Source organism: Paroedura picta, chromosome 11 (assembly GCF_049243985.1).
Source record: "Paroedura picta isolate Pp20150507F chromosome 11, Ppicta_v3.0, whole genome shotgun sequence".
NCBI lineage: Eukaryota > Metazoa > Chordata > Lepidosauria > Squamata > Gekkonidae > Paroedura > Paroedura picta.
The window spans coordinates 9670869-9697308 of NC_135379.1; the positions used below are offsets into that span (position 1 = coordinate 9670869).

Below are 26440 nucleotides of genomic sequence, written 5' to 3' on the forward strand. Positions count from 1 at the left end.
TGTCATAGCCTTCCCACTGCATACCATAACAGCATGTGCTAGTGGCATTTGTTTTCAGTGCCGGCACATAAGGTTATCCGCTTCCGTTTTCAAAGGAAAACTAAGGTGATGCTTTTGTGTGCATGCGTCTTTGCTTTCTTGACTGGGCTTCCTGCTTTGTAGATTCTGTTTAACTGGTGTCACTTGACCTTCTGTAGACCTTCTGCACACAGATCCACGATGTTGCTTCTTTGCGTTACACTTAGATTGCAGATTTATTTGTTCCTAGATTTCTGGCGACAGAGTAGTTGCGCCATATGAAAATTGCAGCTGCTTTGCTATTACAGGAGTATCGCGACTGTGTTTATTCGTTTTGCTTAGACCAGGATGGCATATGAGACTTTCTTTGGGGAGTTATCAGGGGATTCTCAACAGTTTTTTTTTTCCCAAGCGACAGTCCATGCATGTGCAAGCCATGGTGGGATGTGAGCCAGGGTGTTCTCTGTGTTTGCAGCAGGCCTGACTTACGAGCACACGTGAACTGAGGGTGCACCCTAAAACCTGCCCCAGACTTCTGTCCAAGTTGCAAAGGGTCCCACCAGAAACACAGAGAAGCTTATGAACCGGCGAGTTGATTTTAAGAACGTCCATCAAAGGGAGGAAATTTGGAAAGCGCTGGCTGAAATGTTGTTGCCAGAAGGACGCTGCACGTCCAAAATGCATTTGACAGTTCAAAAGCAAGAATGCCACTACATTTTCTGAAATGCTGTGGCGTGCAAAATGAAAATGCAAACAGTCCACCGACCGTGCAACAAAATTTGTGGATATGCTGAGTTTATACGGGAATCTCTCGACTGGACTTCTGAAAGAATTGCAAAGCATCAGCTCATGGAACGGATACAGACAAGTCCCCTTGATCTGTGATGTGAATAGCAGAAGCTCTCTATCTACAACTGGATTCGTTTTGTTAAGAAATACAACAAAAGCCATTTATAGAAGTGAGCTAGTGTGATGTAGTTGACCCAGGATTGGTCTAGGGGAGGGGTTCCCAAATTGGGTTCCAGAGAGCTCTGGCGTTGCGCAAAGAGCTCCCCAGAGGTTCCATGGCCTTCCCCAGAAGTTTGGATGGGTGCTGACATCACACGATGTCACTGGAGCCCATTTCTCCTGTTGGTCTAGAGCAGGGGTAGTCAACCTGTGGTCCTCCAGATGTCCATGGACTACAATTCCCATGAGCCCCTGCCAGCATTCGCTGGCAGGGGCTCATGGGAATTATAGTCCATGGACATCTGGAGGACCACAGGTTGACTACCCCTAGTCTAGAGGGCTAGTCTCTTTCTCCACCATGGAAACGGTAAACGATTGATCGCTTGATTGGCTGACTGGCTCCCGCATCTTAATTCCACGCCCACTTTTCTAAAGGTGCCTGTTGCCACTTCCGGTGTCCTTGAAGGCTGAAAATTATTTCAGGGTTTTCTCACAGTCAAAAGGTTGAAAAAGGCTGGTTTAGGGAGAAACGAGTTCAAATTCCCATTCAGCTATGAAGTAACCACTGGGTCAGCCACTGCCTTTAGACCTCAGCCACCTCTTAAGTTTGTTATGAGGTCAAAGTGAACTCTCCAAGTTATTCTGAACCTCTATGGAGAGGCCGAAGACTGATTTTGGCACTTTAACAAAAGCTTGTTTAAGATTTTTTTTCCTTTGAATTGTCAAGTCACTGGTTGCAAGAGACCTGATCTACATATTGCTCAGGGAGAATTCTTCAATGTAATGCTACACGGTGGTACCACTTTTGACTGAAGCTTATTTTTTATGCTCCACCACGTTAAAAAAAAAAAAAGAAAGATCTATGTAGGGAATGTTTTTATATCCGGCATACTGAAGCTCTCACCAAAGTGCTTGTTCGGTGTATCAACACTGGGTTTTTATATGAGGGAGAAGTTTACAAATACGGGGAAAACGTTACCCAGAATCTTAACACCCCCTTCTGCAATGGACAGACCAGCTTCTTTCACCAAGGATTAGGGACTATGGAAGGCAATGATCTGCAAACAAGAACTTCCATACCTTGCTCCCTCAATACATGCCAACGGTTGATGGAGTAGAAAAAAAACGCTTATGCTTGGTAGGACTGCGGGAAGCAGAAGAAGAGATAGAACAAAATGGGTCGATAGAATCGTAGACATAAGTGGATTGACTTTCCAAAGCTCAAAGAAATGACTGCAGAGAGAACTGGATGGTGGGCCTTGGTTTAGAAAGCCACCATGTCTTGGAAATGACTTGATGGAACCCAACAATAGGGGAATGTCCCCCGCGCTGGGCATACTAGTCCACTGCACCCAATATGTACATGCCATACAGGGCCTTGTTGGCAATCCCATTAATGCACACAAAACATACTGTGAGTATGTATAACCTCTGTGTTCAAAAGTAACGTTTCAAACAAGCGCATTCTGCCATGTGTTGCTACTAACTCGCCCGTCTGGTGTGAACTGCCATAATTCTGCTAATTCTAGGGAAGGGAAGAGGATTAGATTTGAAGCAGGTAGAATTGGCAGAGAAGCGTACATTATGTCTGCCTGCTCCAAAGGCGCACTGTGATTTGACAGACCTCCTTCCAGAGTCGTGTGAAGTGTGCAGAGCATCTGAAGCAGTGAGGTGACTACAGATTAGGACAGGCTAGTAAGCCATGCCAAAATCTGTGGCCACTGGCATTTTCTATTTTATGTTCTTAGCCTCTGTTCCTTTTCCTCGTTCTTTTGGACTATAAAGTCTTCTAAGTTCAGGGAGGTTCTAGATCATTATATACAAGACAGATTTCTAGAACATTCAGGCAAGAGAAGCCTGTCCATTCATTTTTGTTTTCTCTTGAGTGCATTAATTCAAGCACACACAAAGGAATGGATTACCTATTTTTCTTTCCAACTTGGTGTATCCAACTTGGTGTAGTGGTTAGGAGTGCAGACTTCTGATCTGGCGAGCCGGGTTCGATGCCCCGCTCCCCCACATGCAGCCAGTTGGGTGACCTTGGGCTCGCCACAGCACTGATAAAGCTGTTCTGACCGAGCCGTGATTTCAGGGCTCTCTCAGCCTCACCTACCTCGCAGGGTGTCTGTTGTGGGGAGAGGAAAGGGAAGGCGAATATAAGCCGCTTTGAGACTCCTTTGGGTAGAGAAAAGTGGCATAGAAGAACCAAATCCTTCCTCCTTCCTCCCTTGACAAAGGCTGAACTTTCTAGCAATTCATGACATCATACATGACAAAAAGGGTATTTCATCAGTTCAGTTACCAGCCTCCCCCCAAACCTTTTGGGGCTCCCCTTCTTATATTTTTCAGTCTGTGCCCCTCTTCAAATGTGCCAGGGCCACCCGGGGGGCCATTTGGCCCCTGTTGAGAATGACTGGTGTCTCCCACACTTAAGTTTTTCCCTCTTTCGACTAACTCCTATTGAATTTCTCCTGCACCAATGCAAATTCAGTGACCTGTTACAGGGTTATGTGAGAGGGGAGGACCCACACCCTTAACAATCACCTGCTTTAGGCCATTTGCCCGGTTGGAAACCTCCCCCGTTCCATTGCCACACAGCAGGAGTCACTAGCAGAAGGCCGAACAACGGTGCAAAGCAAGGACCAAACGCTTGTTGCTCATCAATCCTTGTCCCACCGCTTCAGGCCTTTGAGAGCTGCCTGCAGCTAACTGAAGCACGAGCCCAATTTGAGGAGTTTTGCATCCCTATCTGTATGCTGCCCGCCACTATTAGCAACAACGTGCCCGGCAGCGACTTCACGATCGGTGCCGACACCTCCCTGAATATCATTGTGGAGGTAAGATAGCTTTAAAAAAAATTAATAATCAAAATTGCCTAAGTGTCCACGTCTCATCGATGTTAGGGAAGGTGACGGCTGAAGACGGTGTGTATTCAGAAGTCTTGACTTGATGAGGTTAATAGCCTGGGATCAGTCTTGAATTACGGACTGCCATATCTACCAGGCCCCACCTAGTCATATATATCGACTTATTTATTCATATAGCTTGGCTTTGGGGAGAGCTATAGAGATACTCTGACTGTCACTGCTCATATTTTTAACCTGGGCCCATTCTGCACTCGTTGGATGATGCACTTTCAATGCACTTTAGAAGTAGATTATCCTGTTCTGCAGTGGAAAATCCAGCTGCAAAAGCACTTTGAAAGTGCATTATCTACTGTGTGCAGAATAGGCCCTTGTGTATTTTTAATTTTGCCTGGAGCTGGTCTGCTGGGAGGGCGGTATAAATAAAAATACATAAATAAATAGATGTTCCCTATGATCAGATTTCACTTCCAGAGGTGGTCAAATGGTGGCTCTCCAGATGTCCATGGACTACAATTGCTATGAGCCCCGCCCAGCATGGCCATTTGTCAGGTGCTCATGGTACTTCTTCAACAAAAACAGCAACAAAAATTTTTGGGAAGTCATGAAGTTTACTCTGAAGTAAAATAATTTGCCCCCTTTTGTGGCTCTTGGTATTAAGTGGGGCTGGGTTCATCAGATGGGTCTGGCAGGTCATAGAATACCACTGGATAGAAGAGCGTGCTCACAACCAAAGAGGCAGTCATGTGACACCTTCCCCCATCCTTGAAGGCATCCCTGGACCCTACTGACCTAAGCAGTATTGCTTCCTAAATTTTTGAACCAAGCTAGGGATCCCCATTGTAGGTCCATTGAATATTTAGTGGTGTTTTCTTCACATACTACACACACTTTTGTCGTTGTTGTGGATATGAATAGAATCGGAGAACCACTGATGAAGATATAAGTTGAAAAAACGAGTTTTGAATATACATTTTTGGCTGCATCCAGATAAAGGATGGCCGGGGACAAAACCTGGAACAGACCCTGAGTACATGAAGGCCTCTTGCAAGGAAAGAACTTCAGGTCCTAAGAACGGATTCAGGTGTTGGCCCAAAGCAGCAGAACAAAGTTTGAGTCCAGTGGTGGTTCCTTTAAGACCAACAAGGTTTTGTTCTGGGTGTAAGCTTTCGGGTGCGCACACACTTGGTCAGATACCCAAGTGTCATGGAGAGGTTCTCATCTTGTCATGTTCTGAAGATGCCGGCCAGTTTCTGGCCAAACCTCCGGGGCTAAAACCACCAGATCATGGCCACGCATCCTGGAAAACCCACAACAGCCAGTTCTCTCCAGCTGTGGAAGCCTTCGCCAAGTCATTGCTGATACCCTCTGGATGACAAGTTGTTGTTTTGGGGGTTTTTTAGTTAGTTTTAGGCGTTATGATGCATGATTGGTATGAGGATGAGAACCAGAAGCAGCATGTGCCCTTTGCATGATACAGCCGCACCATCCCGACGGTGAGAATTGGGTTTGTTAGTCACTAACGGCCTGTCCTTTGCTAGACCTGCGACCGAATCAAGCTGTCAGCAAGTGGGACCAAGCGGCGCGTGTTCATCATCGAGACCATGGGTGGCTACTGTGGCTACCTGGCGAGCATGGGGGGCCTGGCCGCAGGGGCTGATGTGGCGTACATCTACGAAGAGAAGTTTGATATCCGGGAGCTCCAGGTAGGCAGATCCTTTTGTCCACTAAGTTTCAGTTCAATGTCCGTGAGCCAGTTTAAGCAGCGGATTTGTCACTTGGAACACCAAGGGCAGGATTGAGGGAAGGGCCGTTTGTGAAATGCACATTAAGCCTTTTGTCTGGACCAGACGTAACAGGTCATAGAATCATAGAGTTGGAAGGGGCCATACAGGCCATCTAGTCCAACCCCCTGCTCAACGCAGGATCAGCCCGGAGCATCCTAAAGCATCCAAGAAAAGTGTGTATCCAACCTTTGCTTAAAGACTGCCAGTGAGGGGGAGCTCACCGCCTCCTTAGGCAGCCTATTCCACTGCTGAACTACTCTGACTGTGAAAATGTTTTTCCTGATTTTTTCCAAAAAAGCCAAGGTCAAAAGCCAAGTTCCTATGCTTGGCCTTCTCGACAGAGGTCGGACTCAAGGTCGATAAAAGGGTTCGAATGAGGAAGAAAGGCAAAAATTTAGTAACCGAGTGAGCACGGCTTAGAAACGTGCCTAGAATCAAAGGCTAGCAATGGGCTGCTTGACACGACTCACTTGGGAAAAATGCTTCTTCTTAGGCCAATGTGGAACATCTGACCGGGAAGATGAAAACCACGATTCAGCGTGGCTTGGTGCTGAGGTAAGCTGATGGTTCATGGCGCGGGCATAAGATCAAGTCCAGAGTTGCTAGCGGAAACGGTGCAGAGGAGGGGGCGGGATCATCCCTGGAGTAGGGGGTCCCTGGCTCCGCTAGGCCTGACTCTTACTTGAGAGAGATGGCCACATATTTCTCCCCTGTTCCAAGGAATAGGCAGCTCAGTTAAATTTCTTCCCCAAAACCCAAACCCTGGAGAGCCACCCCCAGTTAGAGGTGTCAATCCTGGTCTGATGCAAGCCAGCCAGACGTGCTCAAAGGCTCTCCTCCTCCACATGCTAATGGGCCACAGGTGTCCCCCCCCCAAATATGGAGTTCTGTTCCTGTTTTAAGAGAGACTTCTATGAAGCCTAGCAGTGCTCTGGCCTTTAGCAAACAACCCTCCAGCGAAGGTTCCTCTGTTTCTTCTTCCATCCAGGAATGAAAACAGTAGCGAGAATTACACCACGGATTTCATTTACCAGCTGTATTCTGAGGAAGGGAAAGGAGTCTTCGACACCCGAAAGAATGTCCTAGGCCACATGCAGCAGGTAAACAATCCTCCAAGAATCCTCTGCAGAGTTGGCCTTTTTACTGCTGCCTCACGCGGAGCCCACGTTTCCCCTTGACCAACCCTCCTAACTGCAAGGTCCCAGTCTAGACCCCCTCATCGTACAGTTAAAGTCAGGATTTTTGTGTGCCATTCTTGCAAATGACACAATTTCCCATCAACACAATCTCACTTCCTTTCACCAGCCCCAGTAAAGCTGGGCCTATTCTCCCTTCTGCAGCCAGCCTTTGGCAACCAGAAACAACTACCATCCTCATGTTATCGTAGGTCCTTCCCCCATTTTGGTTTTTTTGGGGGGAACTGAAGCTCCATTGTCTCTGCTGAATTTCACAGGGCGGTGCCCCTTCCCCCTTTGACCGAAACTATGGGACTAAAATTGCAGCTAAGGCCATCCTGTGGCTTTCGAAGAAGCTGAAAGAATCCTATCAGAAAGGTGAGCACCTGGTTGTTTTGAACTGTACTTAGATGGTATAATTTTCAGTCCTGGGAAAGCATCTGATGAATCCATGTTACTGCTCTTTGGTAGTTTCTCATCTAAATGAGAGCGGAAGTGTGTAATATCAGAATTGTCTCCCACAAGTTCTTCTATAATTTGTAAATGTGTAGATATTCACAGTACCGTACTTAACAGGTATTTCTCTCTCTTACTTTCGTGGCGGCTGAATGGGAATCAGAGGAAGGTAATGTATTTTAAGATTTTATCCCTTTATTTGGTACACTTTTTTATTTTACATGTATGTTACATTTTTAGCCCACTCTGGTAGCACTGAAAAATGCTCCCATTAAAATTAATGCTAAATATGGGCAGTGGTGTTTATCTCTGCCGAAATGAATAAAGTTATGTCCATTACAATCGCCTTTTTGTGGCTTGGTTCATGATTGAACCACAAACCAAACCATGAATCTATATTAACTAAACAACCCAGTACGTATCAGTTCATGAGCTCTTTAAAATTGTTGGCAATGTAAATATAAGTGTTAAACAAGGCTAGCATATCTAGCAAGATAAGAAACCAATATCTCTGTTGAGTCCTGAGGATTCCACTGTCTTGAGGCTTTTAATAACTTGCAACAAATCTCCTTTGAGGTCCCCCATTGAATGCAGGGGTGGCCAAACTGTAGCTCTTCAGATGACTATGGACTACAGTTACCATGAATCCCTGCCAGCATGGCCAATTGTTCATTTTGGCAAAGATTCATGGTAGTTGTAGTTCATGGTCAGACACAATTTGACCCCTGCCCTACACGTTTCTCAGAGTGATTCCTGATGTTAGATTTGTGCCCATGTATCCTTTGTCCATCTTAAAGGTACCACCGGACTCAAGCTGTATAATTCAGTTCCAATTATTGTTCATGGTAGTATTTCAAGACTTAAATGTATTACAGGGATTTCTTCTTGGCGTCGCACTTTCTGTGTGCACAATCTTCTGTTGTTACTTTTATACATAAGAAACTATCCCTTTCCCCCAGGAAAAGTATTTACCAACAACGAGGACAGCGTCTGCCTCCTGGGCATGCGACGGCGGAATCTCGTTTTCCAGCCCGTGGGCCAGCTCAAGGATGAAACCGACTTCGAGTAAGTGAAACACTGAAAGGATCCCCAATGTCATCAGTTGGCCATAGAAACCCATTATAGAGTCCCACGCAGATCGGAAGCCAGCACGGGCCCTGCGGCTTGGGGGAGGGTCGGGTTGCTATCTCCTTTTGGGCTTCTGTAAGGAAAATCCTGTGAGCCTCTTGTGGCGCAGAGTGGTAAGGCAGCCGTCTGAAAGCTTTGCCCATGAGGCTGGGAGTTCAATCCCAGCAGCCGGCTCAAGGTTGACTCAGCCTTCCATCCTTCCGAGGTCGGTCAAATGAGTACCCAGCTTGCTGGGAGGTAAATGGTAATGACTGGGGAAGGCACTGGCAAACCACCCCGTATTGAGTCTGCCATGAAAACGCTAGAAGGCGTCACCCGAAGGGTCAGAAATGACCCGGTGCTTGCACAGGGGATACCTTTACCTAAGGAAAATCCTATATATTTGCACCGCAAGTTCAGAATGGAAAGACAATCCAAACACTAATAAAAATGTGGATTATTCAGCCACAACAGGCACAAGTGTCCTATCTCTTTTAGAATCCTTTAGCACACAACTTCCGCCGTTGTTTGTTTGTGAAATTAGTTTCCTTCCTAGGAACTGTTGCATGTTCTTTTAAAGATCGGTCCCATGCACTAAAAATCACCGTGTGCACAGTTCTCCTCCTTCCGCCAAAAGTCCTCTTGCCACCTATATGGAGACTCCAGAGCATAGCTCTTTAGGGGCTCTCAGTATTGGTGTTACACTGTATGCCCTAGGCTAGCAAAGCTGCAAATGATAGGGAAAAGCTCTTTTGGTCCAAGTGAAGCAATTGACTTCTGTGGGAAGATTAGAGGGTTCAGATCCCAGAGAAGCCGCCTGAGACGGGAGATACAGCCCAGTGAAATAGCATATTGCAGCAAACCAGGCTAGGCCAGATAGCTCAGGAGAGCCAGTCAGCCTGTTCCTGTTGATGTTATTAGTAGACTTGTTTTTAAACGGCTCAAATGTAAAGCAGAAATGGCAGCTTGCCATCTTTTGTTTTTAAGAAGGGCTGCGATTTGGCTGGTGTTAGGTGGACACCTCCCTCCAATCGCCTGCTTGTGGCAGCCTTTCTCAACTTATTTACCGTTGAGAAACCCCTGAAACATTCTTCAGGCTCCGAGATACCCCGGAAGTGGTGCCATCGTGCAGAATATGGTTGGGAAACATGGCTGTGGACACGCCCATCCAGGGACCCTCCCCATCTCACTCTCTGTAGGACCATCATTGGCCAAGGGGTGGGTGTGTGGGTTGACATGACCAGATACGATCATCTAATATATATTTAACAAATGTTAAGAAAAATAAAAATTAACTAACTCCCACCCATCCAAAAAACCCTTCCAGGATGTCATGAAACCCTGATTGAGAAAGCCTGGCTTGTGAGGCTGAAATGACAGTATTGTCAGTAGAAACCAGCTACTCATAAGACTAGTAGAAGTGTGGTCCCTGCTTCTTTCCCCATCAGCTACCAGCTCCTCTTTTGAGTTAAGATGGCAGCCTTGTGTGTTAAATGTTTTAAATGTGTAGCTGCGTTGGTCTGCAGGAGAACAGAATTAAGTCCAGTAGCACCTTAGAGCAAGATATGTTTCTGAAGTCACCGCTCCCTTCATCAGATCTGGTGCTCCAAGAATCTTCTTGGGTCTCAAGTTGCTACAGGATTTAACTCTTGCTCATATATCAGTTCAACAAGCTCAAGGCCACTTTAAGAAGCTTAAAGACCATTCTCTCTATCCTCAACAGGCACCGAATTCCCAAGGAACAGTGGTGGCTGAAGCTCCGTCCCTTGATGAAAATCTTGGCCAAATACAAGGCCAGCTACGACATTTCCGATTCAGGCCAGCTCGAGCACGTGCACAGACCAAAACTGACGGAAGCCTGAGCCGATGATCAAGGAGTCATAATGGTGAAGTCATAATTGCTCTCTGTCGTGTGTCCACAACGCTTTAGAGTACCTGTTACAGCTTCTTTTTGTAACATCTAAGTTATTGTACCAGCACTTTATGTGGGGGGGAAAAAAAGCAAAGCGTCACAGAAGATTTCTACCAGCCCTTGTCTTAGGCTCTAGCACCTAACTTAAGATGACCCAATACCAATGTGATTCTAAGCAGTAACCTGTGCAAAACCGGTCTATGCACTCAGATGTTATTCATCTCTTGCACTTTTACCAGAGGCAGTGTTTACACTCAATGGACATAATAGGCTTTAGTTTTGTGTCAAATTAAATTTTAAAAAAGACATGTATGTGTACCCCCCCCCCCCCCCCCGAGTGGAATAAAATACTGTATTACAATTAAAGTGTGGACCAATCTGTCATGCAACCAGATGTCGGCCTCGTCACCCCTCCTATCCTTACAGCTGAAGAGACCAGCTGCCCAGGTTGAAAAGCTGAAGCAGATTTCCAGCTCCAGCTCCAAGGTCAGCTTCCTTAGAATTCACAACCAGTGACTACCGCTGGGGATGCCCTCAACATACACTTGTATCCACAAGTGATCGGAGCCATTTCTTCCATACATATGCAGGAAGGTAGCACAGGAGAAAAGTTTAGAGTACTCTTTGGGCTCACACAAGTCAAACTACCCATTCCCGACATTTGTGCAAATCAGGGTGGCTGAATTGCCATTCAACCTGTTTAAATGCAGCCCTCCCCTATTTTCTCAGGCAGCACACACCTACCAGCTGATAATGAAAGGTGCCCTGCCTGCTCCCTTTAAATCCCTCCCCAGCTGGAGAGGGATTTAAAGGGAATGGTTTGGCTGTCATTATTGGCTGCTTGGTGGGTGCTCCCTCCCTCCCTTCTCAAGCAGTAAAGATGCTCTCTGCTGCCTGGAAAAGGGGGGGAGCATGTGCACAAAACACCCTGAAACGTTTCAGATTCAGCCAAATCCAAAACGGATTGATTCGCATCGCTACCCAGGAGCGAAGACAAGCCTATTGAATTACCAAGCCGTCTAATTTTCAAATGTTTACACAACCAATATTAGGAACAATTGTTTACATATAGTGGACTTGTTAGGACAACTATCTCCCCGCCCTGCAATTTCAGATGTGTATCCTCAATACAAGGGAAGGTGGAAGGAGCAAGTTGCTGAGAAAAAAAACGCCTTATGTAGAACAAAAGTACTGCAATGCAGAATGAAGACAGTAACTTGACCAAAGTGGCTACAAAATATTCAGCCCAGAAACATGGAGAACCTCAAGGTTTTTTATTGTTTTAAAAAAGAATAGCTGGCATTCTACTAGTTTGACATGATTTAAGGTATATGATCCGAAATTTAAAATGCTGTGCTTGTACAAAAATATCGATTTGCACATTATTTGTATCAGGCTTGGCCAACCCAAATTTCTTGGTAACAAGTTCATCCTGACCAACAAGCTCCAAAGGCTTCAGTGGCACTTAGGCCGGACTGACTGCAGCTGGATCGCCTGGAGCTTCAGCTGGAAAAGCGGCCACAGGTTTAGCGAAAGATGGACACAGAGCAGTGTCTTCCTTCAATGAACGCTGTTGGAGGGCAACCTTTTCCCAGAAAGAGTGCACAATGGTTTCTTGTCCTTTGTGGGCATACATATGAGGAGGAAGGTCTGAAATATTTTTGCTATTTGGCATATGGTCTATCCCGTCTACGCAAACTTGACAGCCGGTGTTATCGTATAACCCATGAAGGGTCTTTGGCAATGTTAGCATTTTCTGGTCCAAGGACCGCCAGTCCTCTTGTGCTCCTCCCGGCAGCAAGGTATCTGAAAGCAAAAACCCCATTATTATTAATCTCTGTGGAGAAGCCTTTCTCAACTTTTTGACCATTGAGAAACCCCTGAAATGTTCTTCAGGCTTGAAGAAACCCCAGAAGTGATGTGATCGTGCGGAATATGGCTGGAAAGCTTAGCTATGTCCACGCCCACTTGGGGCCCCTCCCCTTACCACACCCTCCAGGTCCATCTTCCTTTTGGGAGGGGGGGGAAACAGGTTGACATGCCCATACATGGTCATATCACCCAATAAATTTAACAAATTTAAAGAATACATAAAAAAATAATTAACTCCCACCTATTCAGGAAACCCAGGGCCACCAAGAAACCCTGGGGGTTCACGAAAGCTTGCTATGGAGAGATACTGTGCCAGGGAAAACAGGGCAAATTCAGGGCACCCCACCACCACTCAAGATGGAAAGATATGGCTCTCCTTGTTCTAAACGTAAGGCCTATTTACATAAAGGCAAATCAGACCATTGTGTAACCAGCCTCTTCTATTACCATCCTGCTCAATGCTTCTTTTGGCTTCACAGGCCATGTGAGGGTTCCAGCACTATTTCTGCCGGTGGCTAGGTACATTTGTTTGGCTCCCGTGAAGATCTGATGCGGGACATGAGGGCATGAATACACATCTAACAAGAGCTTGGCTTCCCCTCAAGGGCCTTGCAAGGCTCTGTGAAGCACTTCCCAGCAAGACACCCAAACTCACTTGCTGGCTGCGTCCGTTAGGTGGTCCTTGGAAACGGCAAAAAGATGCTCCCTGTGCTGCTGCCTCATCTCATCGGAGATTCCGTGCAAAAACTGATTCATCCCTGGAAAACAGCATCCGTTAGGCCAGTGGCAGCTCACCTCCCTCCCTCCTTTCCTTTTGGGCTAGGCAAATACTATTTAGCTCATCACACCCTGTCTGCTCTGCAGAGGTTTGCAGTCATGGTCCAATGAAATAAACACCAGTGGCCTCCCCCCTCATGAAGCAGAAGGGACCTCATGCCCTGCCACCAAATCCTCATGGAGGACACCTTGGTCTCATTTCAGGAGAGGTCACTTGGTTCAGTTTGGGACTGAGGAGAGAAGACGCTGTACCTTTTTCGGATGGTGCTACAGGAGTGTCCACCGATGAAAAGACAGCAAGCTTGGCTTCGTCGATGTCTTGCTGGGTAAATTTGCCTGCTCTGGCCCAGTCGACAGCCTTTTCAAAGGCAGCCAGAGTTGCAGTGGAATTGGGATCCCTGAAATGCAGAGTTAATTAATGCAGTCAACGAGAAGCAAAGACCAGTTGACTCTCGTTGGGCCTGTAATTTTGAGGAAACCGGTTTTCAATTGGTGCTCCAGGGACGCCTATAAGGATTTCCTTAACGTGCAATCACAGCAGCAGGCTATCCCACAAGGAATTCAAAGGTTTCTGCTAGAACCAGCGTCTCCTGCATGCAGGCCAACAATCCTATGAGAATGTGAAGTCACCGAAAGTCAGCATGCTTTTTTTTCTCACCAAGTACTCTCCAAACACCTCCAAACAGAAGTGTCTCTGAATCCTAAAAGCATGAGAATGTCTATCTTAAAAAGCACATGCCCTGGTCACAAGCCTCACGGGGCTGGGGTCCAGCCACCACTGCTAATGGAAGCAATGAGGGCGTTTCTCCCCGACAGGTTGCCCCACTGGCTTTTGCCAGCACACTTAGACAGGTAGCAAGGAGTTCCCCATTCCTGTAATCAGCCCATAATCGCCCTGTTCTCACTGCAGTTTCCAATCCCCCATCCATTTCCTTAGCACCTCAAGACAAGCCAAGAAGTCCGACGGAGAAGCGGAGTCTGCAGGAGGAAGGAACTGCAAGGGGGGGGGGGGAGGTTGCCGCTCCGCCCCGCTCAATAGTTACCTGTAAGAATAGAAGGTGAAGATGCCATTGTGAGAAAGCTGAGCACCTCCTCCGTAGGCGCCTCCTTTCTCCCGGATTTCCGTATGTAGGAACTTGGCAGTCAGTAAACGGGCAAGGAGGCGAAGGCTGAAATGAAAAGGAACAAGATGAAGAGGTGCGCTGCCTTGAACATCTCCTGCATACCCACTGAGGCCACAATGCGGAGACAAGCAACGGACCACCTCCAAACATCTCTTGCTTGGCTGCCAGACAATCCTAAGCTCTCCTGGCTACACTACGTACAGAGTCTCAATAGAGCTGTCAATCCCTTGTATATCAAATATGATTCAAAATGGAATTGCACAGGCATATAAAGTCAAATCAAATATTCATTTATTCTTCTAGTAGTCAACTCTCGTAGGAACACAATCAGGATGGGTTCCCGCCGGTGTTACTCAAGTCCCCGTTTGCCCGGTCCTCTTCAGTGATTGTGAGACTTCCAATATTTTCGAGCTGTAGCATATTGGTTATCACTTTGGCTCTCAGCTCATCCAATTCTGGAGCCCTTACTATGACGAACCCAGTAAGAGTCATAGTATCAGCGCTGTCTCAACCTGCAGTCCTTTTTTTCACTGCCACCAGCAGTTTCACGTATTTCTGCAGCATCCCCACAGCCTTCCCATCCTCCTACCTGGCATAGTCTTCGGTTGTGAAGGGAACGGTTCGAACGCACTCCCCGATGTAATTCACCGGGAAGGGGAGAAGGAAATGGGTCTTCATCTGACACGGCTTGAAAGTGGGATCCTGGGGGAAATGGAATAGTTCCTGTTTGGTCAGATCGTCGCAGGCAAGAGAACTACAGGCAGAACACTTTCCCCCTTTCTTATGCACCGAATGGGTGCCAAGAGCCTTTCCAATGTACACCGAGCTAAACAGTCCATTCTGCCCCACAAACTGGCAGGATGAGGTTGATTTTGGGAGCAACCTCAGAGAGCTTCCAGAGGGGTAGCTCTGATAGTCTGCAGGAGAACTGCTGGATTAGAGTCCCGTCGCGCCATAGAGACCAGTGCATTTTTGGAGGGCCTGAGCTTTCAGAAGTCAATGCTCCCTTCATCAGATCTCTCTTGGCCAAAAGGCTTGTTGGCCTTAAGCCTCTTCTGGACTCAAACCCAGCAATTATCACTTAAAGGCAAGAAAAATGCTTTGGCTATTTGAAACTTTAACTCTTGCTTTTTTTAATAAAAGGTGTTTAAAAGACATGTTCCAACAAACAGGCTTTCTAATAGGAGAACTTGAATTAGAACCCTCTTGAAATGGGGGTCAAGGTTCTTCCAAAACAGACCCTCATTTGCTGCAAGCCAAGGTCTGGGACTGGGAAAGAACTGATGGGAGGGGAAGAGTCTATTACAAAGACCAGGACTCCCCATGCATAACCCTTTGGTTTTGGGGAGGACAGCATAGCACCCTTCCCTGTTTTGGAAGCCAATCACCCAAGGCATCCAATATTCTGTTCTCCTGGACAGAAGCAGCAAAGGACATGCATCTTCCTGCATACGGAAGAGAATACCGTTCCTATTGCACACAAATCCCATTTGGACCCGGCAGGAACAAACAATCAAGTTCTTCTGGGGGGGGGGGAGGAATTAGTGCTCCAATCGACCACCTTTTCCCCTCCCTTCCCAAAAAGCTCAGGGTGGGGGCCCAGCAGCCGGCTCTCCTAACTTCATGGCCTCTTCCCTGGACCAAAATGAATCCCGTCCATGGTGGAGTGTGGTGTGATACTGGCAACAGCCACCGAATCCAAACAAGGCAAACTTACTGTGATCAGTTTCCTTGTGATTTGCGCACTTGTGGGGTTTCCACCGACAGCAGCGTTGGGATCCGACGGTTTCTGGAAATGTGAGACTTGGTTGAAATGGCACAGATGTCACCCTTTTCCTTGGCCACTCGTGCATCTCCCCCCCCCCTTTGCAGCGCCCCCCCCTGCTGCATGCTAGTGGTACTGCACATAATGTGCCCAATAGCGAGGCAATATGACCAAGGCGCACCCTTGATCCCTGTGCAAAATCAGGTAAAATTAGCTTTATTACCCAGTTAAAATTCCCTACGCAACTTGCCAACAAGATCAGTACTCCTTTTGAAGGATTATCACAAAACAGTTTGCCCTGACAAAGCCTGCTGGCAAAATGTGTAGGGAATTTTGAGTAATAAAGTATAAATAAAATATATTTTACCCGATTTTGCAACGTCGGCCTTGGCCCTATCTTTTATCTTCTGTGACTGCTGTGGCTCCTTTATTTTCTTCCAGATCTCTGTGTGCCGTTTCTGCATGCAAAAGGGATGCATGTGGAGCTGTGCCCAGACAGCACAAGAAGGCCCAAGGCTCCTTATCATTAGAAGCTGGCCGGGAGGCCAGAAGATATGGGGAAGCCCCTCGGTCCTTCTCCAGTGGGAGTTTTAAACCGGGAGATGCCTGGGGCAAGATTAATAGCTAACATTTGGTTTGCCCTTCTATGAGCATCATCCTCCTACAATGTTTACAACAACCCTGCAAGGTAGAGTTGTGTGAATGTCGCAAAGAGAGCTGAGGCTTGCCTAGGACTGTGGCAGAGGGGAAATCTGGGCACTCCCCCCACCCAGAGTCACAGTTCTGACCCTATGCATTAAACCTCACAAGGTTTGTGTTCAAGAAGAGCTGGCTTTTTTGTACCCCACTTTCACTGCCCGAAGGAGTCCAAAGCAGCTTATAATCGCCTACCCCTCCTCTCCCCACAACCCCTGTGAGGTAGATAGGGCTGAGAGAGCTCTGAAGGAACTGTGACAGGCTGCGTGTGGGGAATCAGGCCCAGTTTTCCAGATTAGAGGCTGCCACTCTTAACCGCTACACCAGGGGTATTCAAACTGCGGCCCTCCAGATGTCCATGGAGTACAATTCCCATGAGCCCCTGCCAGCATTCGCTGGCAGGGGCTCATGGGAATTGTACTCCATGGACATCTGGAGGGCCGCAGTTTGACTACCCTGCATTACACCAAGCTGGCTCTCAATAAAGCCACCAGTGAGTATGCATCAAAGACATGACCAATTAAGTTTCTCAATTGAATAAGAACTGAAAAAGGAGAATCACTGGAGCCCTCCCTACCAGAGTTCCAGATATCAAATCCCAGGCAATCTTATACTCCTCCAAGCAGAAGTCAATCCTACCGAGCTCAAAGGGGCTGGCTCCCGAGGTGCCGTGCCGAGGACTCCACCCCCTTACCTCAACCACGTGCGGGCGGACAGTCTTCCGTTCCTTCTTACTTCTTGCAATCCACTTTATGAACTTTTCTACAGCTTTGGCAGCCTGGGGGATCTGCTGAGGCGTGGCATTCACTGAACACCTGGCAGGACGGAAGTGTATACAGTCAGTGGCTCTGGAGACAGGGAAACCCGTCGCCTCCCCATTTCCACCTGCCTAAGCTGAACCCCACCACTCTGGGTAAGGGATGGGGGATATCCCGACCCCTCCATGCTCAAGGCTGGGATCTAGAGATGTACGTGAAGGTAATTTTCCCCCCAAGATTCCGGCTGAACGGTACTGTTTTGGAAAGTCAAGGGCTATTTGGTCAATCGGCTGCACTGGAAAAAAACACAATTCCTTTCTGAGGTGTAATTCCATACGAATGCTGTGCCCTCCAGGAAGTGCTATGCTAGAGAAATGGGAGGATTTGGGGGACAGGCTGTGAGATAGATTAGTGGGCCTTTCTGGTACTGGGGAACGGAAACGGCCACTAATATCTACCGGCTGAGATTTCTCTGCCATTGATGTGCAGCACGTCCCTGAAAGGGCCCAACAACATCCTGTGCTGCAGCCTTAAAGAACGGCCAGGAGAAGCAGTGCGGAGATACTAGCTGAAGTCCAGGGAAGGGAGAATTAGCGTCACTGTACTGAACCCCCTTGCTGGCCCAGCTAGGAAACAAACACAGTCCAACAGAGCCTGGGGTGGAAAGTCAGCCAGGGGTCCCCATGTGGGCAGGAGACTACCAAAATATGCAGAAAAATAGATCAGTACAAAGGGGGGGGGGGGGGAGAGATGCCAAGAGTGGCAACTAATACACTGAAATAATAAGAATTTTAAAAATGCCTGACAAGGATTCACAATGAGCCAGAGGAGATGGAATGCTGCGATCTACTGAATGCCAGTTAAGAATGGAAGCGTCAGCCTTCCTGGGTCAGAGCAGTAGCCCTGCATGGTGTCGCATACAATGCCAACCAGTTACTTCCAGCGTTCCTAGGAGGGACTGCCAGTTTGAAACGTCCCTTCTCATTGGCCTGGTGAAGGCTTCCCCTCTGTCTCTTGCAGGCAGGCTGACAAATGAGAAAGCCTCCCAGCAGGGCAAAAGGAATACCCACCAGTCACTCTACTGAAATCATTTTATGATGATACTTTACAAACCACCTTCCTAATGCCGCAACCCTTTAATACAGTTCCTCATATTGTGGTGACCCCCCAGCCATAAAATTATGCAAGTTTTCTTTCACAGAAATTAAACCGAAACTGACCAATGGCATGAAGATCCAGTGTTCATGATTGTATATAAATTTGTTTTTTCCCCGGGGTTTCTCAGGTCAGCTCTGCCTCTTGTCCCACCAGGCCGATCTCATTCTTTTCCGCTGCTCCAGACAGATGAACGCTGTCTTGATCTACCCTGCAAGGCTGTTGTGTGGATGGTGCCCCCCCCCTCCCTGGCCAAGCTGCTAGCCCTGCCACGACCCCTGTGAAACGGTCGTTCGACCCCCAAAGGGGTCCTGACCCCCAGGTTGAGAACCACTGCACTAACTGCAGCGATTTGGGGACACAATTTGGGTATGTCCGACTCTTTGAGCAAGGAAATGTGTTCAAGGCATTTCCTAAGATCTGCTTTAGAAATCATTTCGCGGGTTAGACAGAAAGGCCAGGGAAGGGGCTGAAAATCCCCCCCCCCCCCGGTCAGGGATGTGCAATATCAGCACAGAGGGTCTCACCGCAGGTTGTCGCTGTTCAACAGGTGCTTCCTGATGCGGGGCAGTTTGCGCAGGACCGGTTTAATATCGGGCATTTCCGCAATGCGCTTCATGAGCTTCACCTGAAATCAATGGATCCGGATCCAAAATATAAAACCAAGCACTGCTGGAGAAGTCCCACCAGACGCTGTCGCTGTGACACCACCCCATACATCCAAGTGCTGGCACCAGCATCCCGGACCAGCTTCACATCCGGAACAGCCCCGTCTGGTCCATCGAGCTCAAACCTGACCAACAGGCTACGGCTCTCCAAGGGCTTGAGTGAGTCCTTCCTGACAGCTGTGACCAGAGACCCGTGGATTGGAGGTGCCTGGGATTGAACCTGGGACCTTGTGCATACAAAACAGGTGCTTTTCCCCCCCATTGAGCTATAGCACCTGCCCTGCTTTTGAATATAGCAAAGTAGCATTTAGAGAGTGCTTTAGAGCAGGGGTAGTCGACCTGTGGTCCTCCAGATGTCCATGGACTACAATTCCCATGAGCCCCTGCCAGTGAATGCTCTCCACTTCTCCAGGCTGAACGTTCCCAAGTCCCTCAGCCTTTCCTCACAGGCCTTGGTCCCCGGCTTCCCGCTCCCCTTACCTGCTCCAGGCCGTTGAACATTTCTTGCAGCTCTCCTGCAGGCGTCAGGGTTCTGCTCGCCCGGATCGAGGCGTACATGTGTCCAGAATCGGGGATCCCATTGGACAGCTCTTGAGCCGTCTTCTTCACCAACACTTTGAAACGTTCCTCGTCCTCAAAACGGGGACTATGGAGGGGGGGGGGGGGGGAAAGAAAGAAAAATAAACCACTCACGGCAACCAACTCTCAGGCCCAAATGTGAAGTCCCCGCCAAGCCTTGAAGACCAGCCCCTTCCCAACGTCCTGCTTGAAACCCCAGGACCACCAAAGAGCTCCTTATTGATATCTCCTTCCCAGGGACCAAGCCTGGGTAACCAGGGCATACAGAAAAATCCCCTAGCAATTTGGGGGGGATGGGATTTTCGCCCAGCAAATGATCTGAAGGCAAGCAATTCTATTACTTCAAGCAAGGAAAACTGGGCTTCCTCAGCTGCCCCCTCCTGGAAGCTACCTGAAAGCTTTAGGATGCTTAGGGCTGATCCTGCATTGAGCAGGGGGTTGGACTAGATGGCCTGTATGGCCCCTTCCAACTCTATGGTTCTATGAAGCTGTCTGCTGCTCCATGGAGGAACAGGATGATAGGGCTGTTTGAGTGAACAGCTCATAATAGAGTAGGTCAAGCACTTGCCTCAAACACCCAAGGGCTTGGTTTCTAGTTAATACATCTCAGGTAACAGTGGGAAAGCTTAAAGGAAGTCCCATTCATTTTTAACATATCGCTGTCCCAGAATCGCAAAAGAAGGGAGACAAATGTGTATATTACAGCTATGCACAAAACCAAAAAGGAAAGAACTTTCTTGCAGCGAAGAAAAAAAAAACATTCCAAATACTTAAAGCAGTTCCCCTTGAGACTCGTTACCCTTGACTCGTAGGTAACTTGATTAGTAGGTTTCAGGGAAACAAACATTTATAATAAAAATAAATAAGAATAAAATAAAAGAGAACAGTCATTTTCCAAAATATACAGTACGTGTTGAATATTTCCATCCACAGGTGCATCATGGCTGGCAGATTCCTATCAAGGCACAGTGAAGAGAAGAGCACCCCCTACAAGAAGAGACGGGGGACAAATTAAATCTCTATAGAGAAACAAGAAGAAACCCAGACGTCACGTGCGGGTCCTCAATAACTTTAAATGTATATATTTCAAAGAGAAGGTGGGGCGTTGAACTGGCTGAGATGTGCACCCTTTCACAAACATTACCCCCCCCATCTAAATCTGTCCCACAAACTCTACCTGCCCCATGTCCTTTGAAAGAGTGAGCCCTTGAGCCAGGGGTAGTCAAACTGCAGCCCTCCAGATGTCCACGGACTACAATTCCCAGGAGCCCTTGCCAGCATTCGCTGGCGAATGCTGGCAAGGGCTCCTGGGAATTGTAGTCCATGGACATCTGGAGGGCCGCAGTTTGACTACCCCTGCTTGAGCCATCGAACTTTTCCTGGACACTTTTCTCCATCATTCTTTGCACCCACACTCTAAAACAGGTCTGTCTCCCAGAGGCTGAAGCCAAGGTGTGCATCTCGCCCTGGTCCTGTTCTTTAACAGGTGTGAGACGTGAACAAGGACCCTTCACAGATCTTCACTACAAGCCAACTGTAAGACCGCCCCATCCTCTTCTTGGCTTTTTTCTCATTTTCCCCTGGCCTAGAGTATTTCAAGCATGTTCTAGGTTGAACAGTCTCATGCGGGCTAATTTAGAAACCTAACCATGGATTGCCAGATGTCTCTCTATGGAACAGTAACTTCTGGTGGTCTTGGTGGAGATTTATTATCCAGATCCCTTAGAGCAGGGGTAGTCAACCTGTGGTCCTCCAGATGTCTATGGACTACAATTCCCATGACCCCCTGCCAGCAAATGCTGGCAGGTCATGGGAATTGTAGTCCATGGACATCTGGAGGACCACAGGTTGACTACCCCAGTGTTAGAGGAGGGGTGGCCAAACTGTGGATCGCCTGATGTCCGTGGACTATAACCCCCTTACTGCTGGCAGGGGCTCATGGTCACTGTAGTCCACAGACATCTGGAGAGACACAATTTGGCCACCCCTGCGTTAGAGTCTAGATTCAGGACCGGAAACAGACTTGGTCACCCTGATTCGTCAGTAGGAGCGTGTCCCTGTTGATTCTCCATTTCAGGAGGGGGGGGGGGAATGGGATGGGAGAGGTCACTGAGGTAGCAAACCACTGTCAATTGGTTCAGGAAGGTTCGTGTTGGACGCTCTGAAGAACAAACTCACCCCAAACCCGGATGTGAGGATGTCAAAGTGAGAGGGGAGCCACTTGCCTGTTCATACACGTCCAGATTGGAGTCGTCAGCAGTGATGTGTGGGCTGACGGAAAGGCCCCCCGTCTTCAGGTCAATCTCTTGGGCCTGTTCTCTGTAACTGAGGGCTCCACACCCCATTCTGTAACAGGGAGAGGGGACAGTCAAGGTCTCCGCTGGAAGCTGCAGATTTGTGGGCCGCAGGGCCTGCAAAATGGAGCCCTTCCACCAAGCCTTTGGTTGAGGCCAGTGGAGGAAAACCAAACCAGAAGTCCCCTCCCAATCACCAGCCACGCCCAACGGAGACAACGGAGGGCAACAGAGATCAGCCGTGCACAAAATGGAACAACGCTCATGGATGAACCGCCAACGGTGTATGCTGCACATTCTGAACTGTTAAATTGCGGTTAAGTTCGGAATTCTTATAAGCCGGTTCAAACTGTTCTTGTGTTCTGTGCACTATGAGCTGCAAGCTGTACATTTTTTATTGTAAACCGCCCTGAGCCATAAGGGAGGGCGGTATAGAAATGCAACAAACAGAAACAAACAAAAAAATAACTCAAGAAAGAAACAAATTCTCTTCTCTGCTGTGATTATAAGGATTGTAAATATCACACATCTACAAAATCGTATCCTTCTCCTTTTCAGCCTCAAAGTACTGCCTAGGCAAGAGAAAAAGAGCTGTTCCCCCCCCCCCCCCCCAGATCCTGCTTTTCACTACCCGAAGGATTCCCAAAGCAGCTTACAGCCACTTTTTCCTTCCTCTCCTAATGGGAGAGGCATCCAATGGGCCGATTAGAACACAGCTGCCTTGGTCCTTTCTGTAGAATACGGCTGCCGCAGTCTGCCTGCTATGCACTGAATTAGTGGTTTATTTCTTAAATCTCCGCTTCATTTATCCTGGTATCCCTCCGGCTGTATAGTGCGCTTTGAATTGCAGTGGGACGGAATGAAAAAAGAACTGGCTGCCTGTGGGGAACAAACGGGATCCCTTGCAAGCTCTCCCTCTCCGAATTTGCTAGGGTATTCTTGGCGAGAGACGCAGACAGCAAACCCTCTTACTTGGTTATGACACCGCAGAAGAGCGGCACGTAAGGCCTCAGTTCTTCAGGGAGGGTGTTCAGGCTGGAGACGGCTCGGAAATACACCACACCGTTCGTGGGCTGAGCGCAGTACTGGATCGGCACGTCCTCAGCTGCAGGAAGAGACGCAAACAAAAATTCGCTCCCTCATCCTAAAAGCTAGGCATGCAAGGACCAGGCCAGTTGGTGCACCTAGTACACAGAAGAATTCCCATATCCCTACTAGAGCTTAACATCAAACACGAAAGGACGTTCTTGCCTTCACAGTCTTTAATATCATCAGAACCAAACTAGACTCCCGGGTCATGTCTAGTTTCACAGTGAGGCTTCTTCAGCTTTGCAATTACTGCACACAACCAAAGCATTCAGAGTACGAGGCCTCTTGGGGACCGAAGAGAGGCCGTGCAACCGTTATTACAAATCTCACAACGAAACTAGGCATTGCCTGGAAGTCTAGTCTCTTTCTGATGACCCTAAAAACTCTGAGGACAAGAGTGTCTCTTGATGGCCCTGGAAAGGTTTCCCAAATGGGAGGGAATTAATTATTTTTAATATAAATTCTATATTTGTTAACTTATTGGGCAATATGTCCGTATATGGTCATGTCGACCTGCTCTCCCCTCCTATAATGACCAATGATGGGCCTGGAGGGGGTGGGGGAAGGAGGGGCCCCCAGGTGGGCATATACACAGCTCTGCTTCCCAACCATATTCTGAAAGATCGCACCACTTCTGGGGTTTCTTGAAACCTGAAGAATATTTCAGGGGGTTGTCAACGGCAAAGAAGCAAAGTGTTTCTCAACACCCTTCCTGCACACAGTAATTTCCCCTCTCAGGGAAACCTCCTTCCACAATACTAGATTGCTACATGCAGGGAGGTGTTTTTTTTTTTTAATTAAATATGAAAATGAATAAAATGTGATGCAAGCTCCCCTTTCCCCACAATCAAAAGAGAAGTCTGGAATTCTCCCACCCCCATCTAAAGTATTATTTCACCCCACTAAATATCAAATGGTTTGCTGAACTCTTACGAGGTAAGGCAAAGAAAATGCATTTCTGCACGCTCAGGGGAAGAAGAAGAAGAAGAAGAAGAGTTGGTTCTTATATGCCGCTTTTCCCTACCCGAAGGAGGCTCAAAGCGGCTTACAGTCGCCTTCCCATTCCAAGGGGAAACCCCCTTGGGATGCAGAAAAATATTACTTTGCAAATTGGAAAAGAAACGATTTGGCCTTTCCCCAAAAGAAGGGCCTGATGAGAACGGAGGATGTTGAGGGCAGGGCATGTTGAGGGCAGCTGAATGTTAACTAAAGAGGGGATTAAAGGAGGAGCCGAGGGTGTTTGTGCTTCCCCCGAAGGAGCCACCATCTGCCAATCTCTATGAAATATCATTCTAGACAAGCTGCCACGAGAATCCCAGCAGATCTGCACCTCGATGCTCGGACAGGGCTTCTATCAGCTGTTTTGGTAGGAAGCTACAAGTTCTCAACGCCTGAGCTACTCCCGACCTGAAAGCGACGTCTCCAGCTCTGTGAAGGCAATTCTGGGTTCGATATCGGAAACTTTCAGGGCCGGCAGGCAGGAAGTGTCTTGAGGCTTGCTCTGCATGTCGATCAGTTCTAAACCTGGCAGACGTGGGAGAGAGAGAGAGAGAGAGAGCGTTCAATTATACCCAGGAGTGCTGTCCGGGCTGTCCAAAAAAGTTATTTCGTCTGCTCGCCAGACAAGCAGAAACAAGAGTTTAGAGGCAATAATGAAAGTTTGACAAGGTTCTCGGGGGAGCTGTCCGGGCTCTTGCAAGAGAAGTGAGCAGGAATGGAGATCTCTCCAGACTTTTTATCACTGTCAGAGGTGGGAAGGGTGCAGTCGAGTAGGCAATGAGTTCATTCACACGTTCAGAGCAACGGACCCCCAGGGCTGAATAGAGATCCAGGATTCTTAGATCATGGCAGGTATTGTTTTTCTGCTCCTAAACATTTCCCCTCCGCTCCGACCAAGTTGCTTGCAATGGACATCATACCTTTTTGTCCTTTACAAGCATTCTTCACAACACCCCTCCCATTTTCTGACAAGGATCGAAGGACCCGGGGATCTTCATTCCTGCTCACGTCTGAAGACTCTTGAAAGTTTATATCCTGGAATAGGAGTTCAGCAATGGGATCAGCTGCCAGGGGGAGGAGGGAGCTCCCTCCAATTCGCTGCCGGTCTTGAAGCAGCAGCTGGACAGACACTTGCCAGGGGTGCTTTAGGCTGATCCTGTACTGAGCAAAGGGTTGGGCAAGATGGCCAGTGTGGCCCCTTCCAACTCTATGGTTCCATGAAGCAAAGCTAGATCTCTCCTTTCGAGCTGTGTATTGGCCTACCACGGACACACCACACCTGAACTTACACGTTGTTTTAAAAAAAAACAAGTAACATGTCAAAAAGGGGAAGACGCCAACCTTTTTCATACGTGGCTTTCTTTTCTTCCTCCGAAAGAGCCTCAATCTTCTCTTTCAGTTTCGCTGCTTCCAGAGCGGCCTGTTTGTCGCAGAAGGCTTCATCCGGACTCATCGACAGAGTAAGTTGATGAGGGTTATCCTTTTGGCCGAGATCCGTGCCAAAGACAACAAACAGTAAATCAATGCATGGATAAGTTTTCTCTTTCACTTTTCCTCACAAGGGATCACAATGACTGGAATCACTGTGTTGGATCAAGGGTCCCCAAGGGCACCATGACACCCGCTGACATCTTTCTTGAAGCCTACCAAACGTTTTTAGGACATGACCAGGGCCAGGTGGGGGCTTTTGTGGAACAAGGCTTCTGGGGAGCCACTGGGGATCAGATCTGATTGACTGTACAGTTTTTTTTTAATGTTGCTTTGGCAGGAGCTGCTCCCACACCGCCAAGATTGTCACTATGTGATTGAAGGGTAGCTGTGGCAGCCATTTTGTGTCTGGTCCCAACTCCTGCGGCAGCCATTTTGTGGCTGGCCCCAACTCCTGCAGTGGCCATTTTGTGGCTGGCCCCAACTCCTGCGGCGGCCATTTTGTGGCTGGCCCCAACTCCTGCGGCAGCCATTTTGTGGCTGTGCCCTTCATGCCGCATCAGAATTCCAAAGGTGCCCACAGGCCCAGTAAGGTTCGGAACGCCTGGGTCACTGTTATGGCAGTGTCCACAAGACAGCTAAAGCTGAGACAAGGCCCAACCTCACTGTGGAGAAGAAAAGCACTGAAAGGATGACGTCTACCAACCAGAATCTTTCTGTTAACACAGATCCTGAGGGAGAGTCTCTGGCACTGCAGCAGCAGTGTGGTAGTGGCTTCAGGGTCACTCATATCCACAAATGTACAGTTAACCTAAGAAGCTATAGGTCACATGGTAAGAGCGCACTTAGCATCTCCTCCCCAAGCCAATGTCAACCCTTCAGGAAGTGAGCACAACCCTGACAGGAAGTGATACAGTCATGGGACCCGGCCTCATAGTGGGGCCTTCTTATGTTATCCTGACAATAAGG

General features: G+C 48.0%; 2 protein-coding genes across 4 annotated transcripts in view; one reads left to right on the forward strand and one right to left on the reverse strand.

Moving 5' to 3' along the window:
* Positions 1–10614, forward strand: part of PFKP (phosphofructokinase, platelet) — a 58635-nt gene extending 48021 nt beyond the window's left edge. For 2 of the 3 annotated variants that reach the window (XM_077303877.1, XM_077303875.1), the window contains 7 exons: positions 3651–3803; positions 5372–5536; positions 6111–6172; positions 6606–6717; positions 7071–7170; positions 8208–8313; positions 10079–10614. In XM_077303877.1, the coding sequence (XP_077159992.1) occupies positions 3651–3803; positions 5372–5536; positions 6111–6172; positions 6606–6717; positions 7071–7170; positions 8208–8313; positions 10079–10217 (837 nt within the window). In that variant the 3' untranslated portion in view covers positions 10218–10614. The remainder of the gene's footprint in view (positions 1–3650; positions 3804–5371; positions 5537–6110; positions 6173–6605; positions 6718–7070; positions 7171–8207; positions 8314–10078) is intronic. The other variant, XM_077303876.1, reaches the window with a different exon arrangement.
* A 912-nt stretch (positions 10615–11526) lies between these two features.
* Positions 11527–26440, reverse strand: part of PITRM1 (pitrilysin metallopeptidase 1) — a 29730-nt gene continuing 14816 nt past the window's right edge. The window contains exons 14-27 of the mRNA XM_077303874.1: positions 25385–25523; positions 24452–24568; positions 22928–23060; positions 21887–22007; positions 20572–20648; positions 19563–19728; positions 18942–19042; positions 17196–17316; positions 15758–15829; positions 14630–14742; positions 13960–14085; positions 13169–13314; positions 12795–12897; positions 11527–12073 (exon numbers count right to left, since the gene is read on the reverse strand). Of these exons, the coding sequence (XP_077159989.1) occupies positions 11980–12073; positions 12795–12897; positions 13169–13314; positions 13960–14085; positions 14630–14742; positions 15758–15829; positions 17196–17316; positions 18942–19042; positions 19563–19728; positions 20572–20648; positions 21887–22007; positions 22928–23060; positions 24452–24568; positions 25385–25523 (1629 nt within the window). The 3' untranslated portion in view covers positions 11527–11979. The remainder of the gene's footprint in view (positions 12074–12794; positions 12898–13168; positions 13315–13959; positions 14086–14629; positions 14743–15757; positions 15830–17195; positions 17317–18941; positions 19043–19562; positions 19729–20571; positions 20649–21886; positions 22008–22927; positions 23061–24451; positions 24569–25384; positions 25524–26440) is intronic.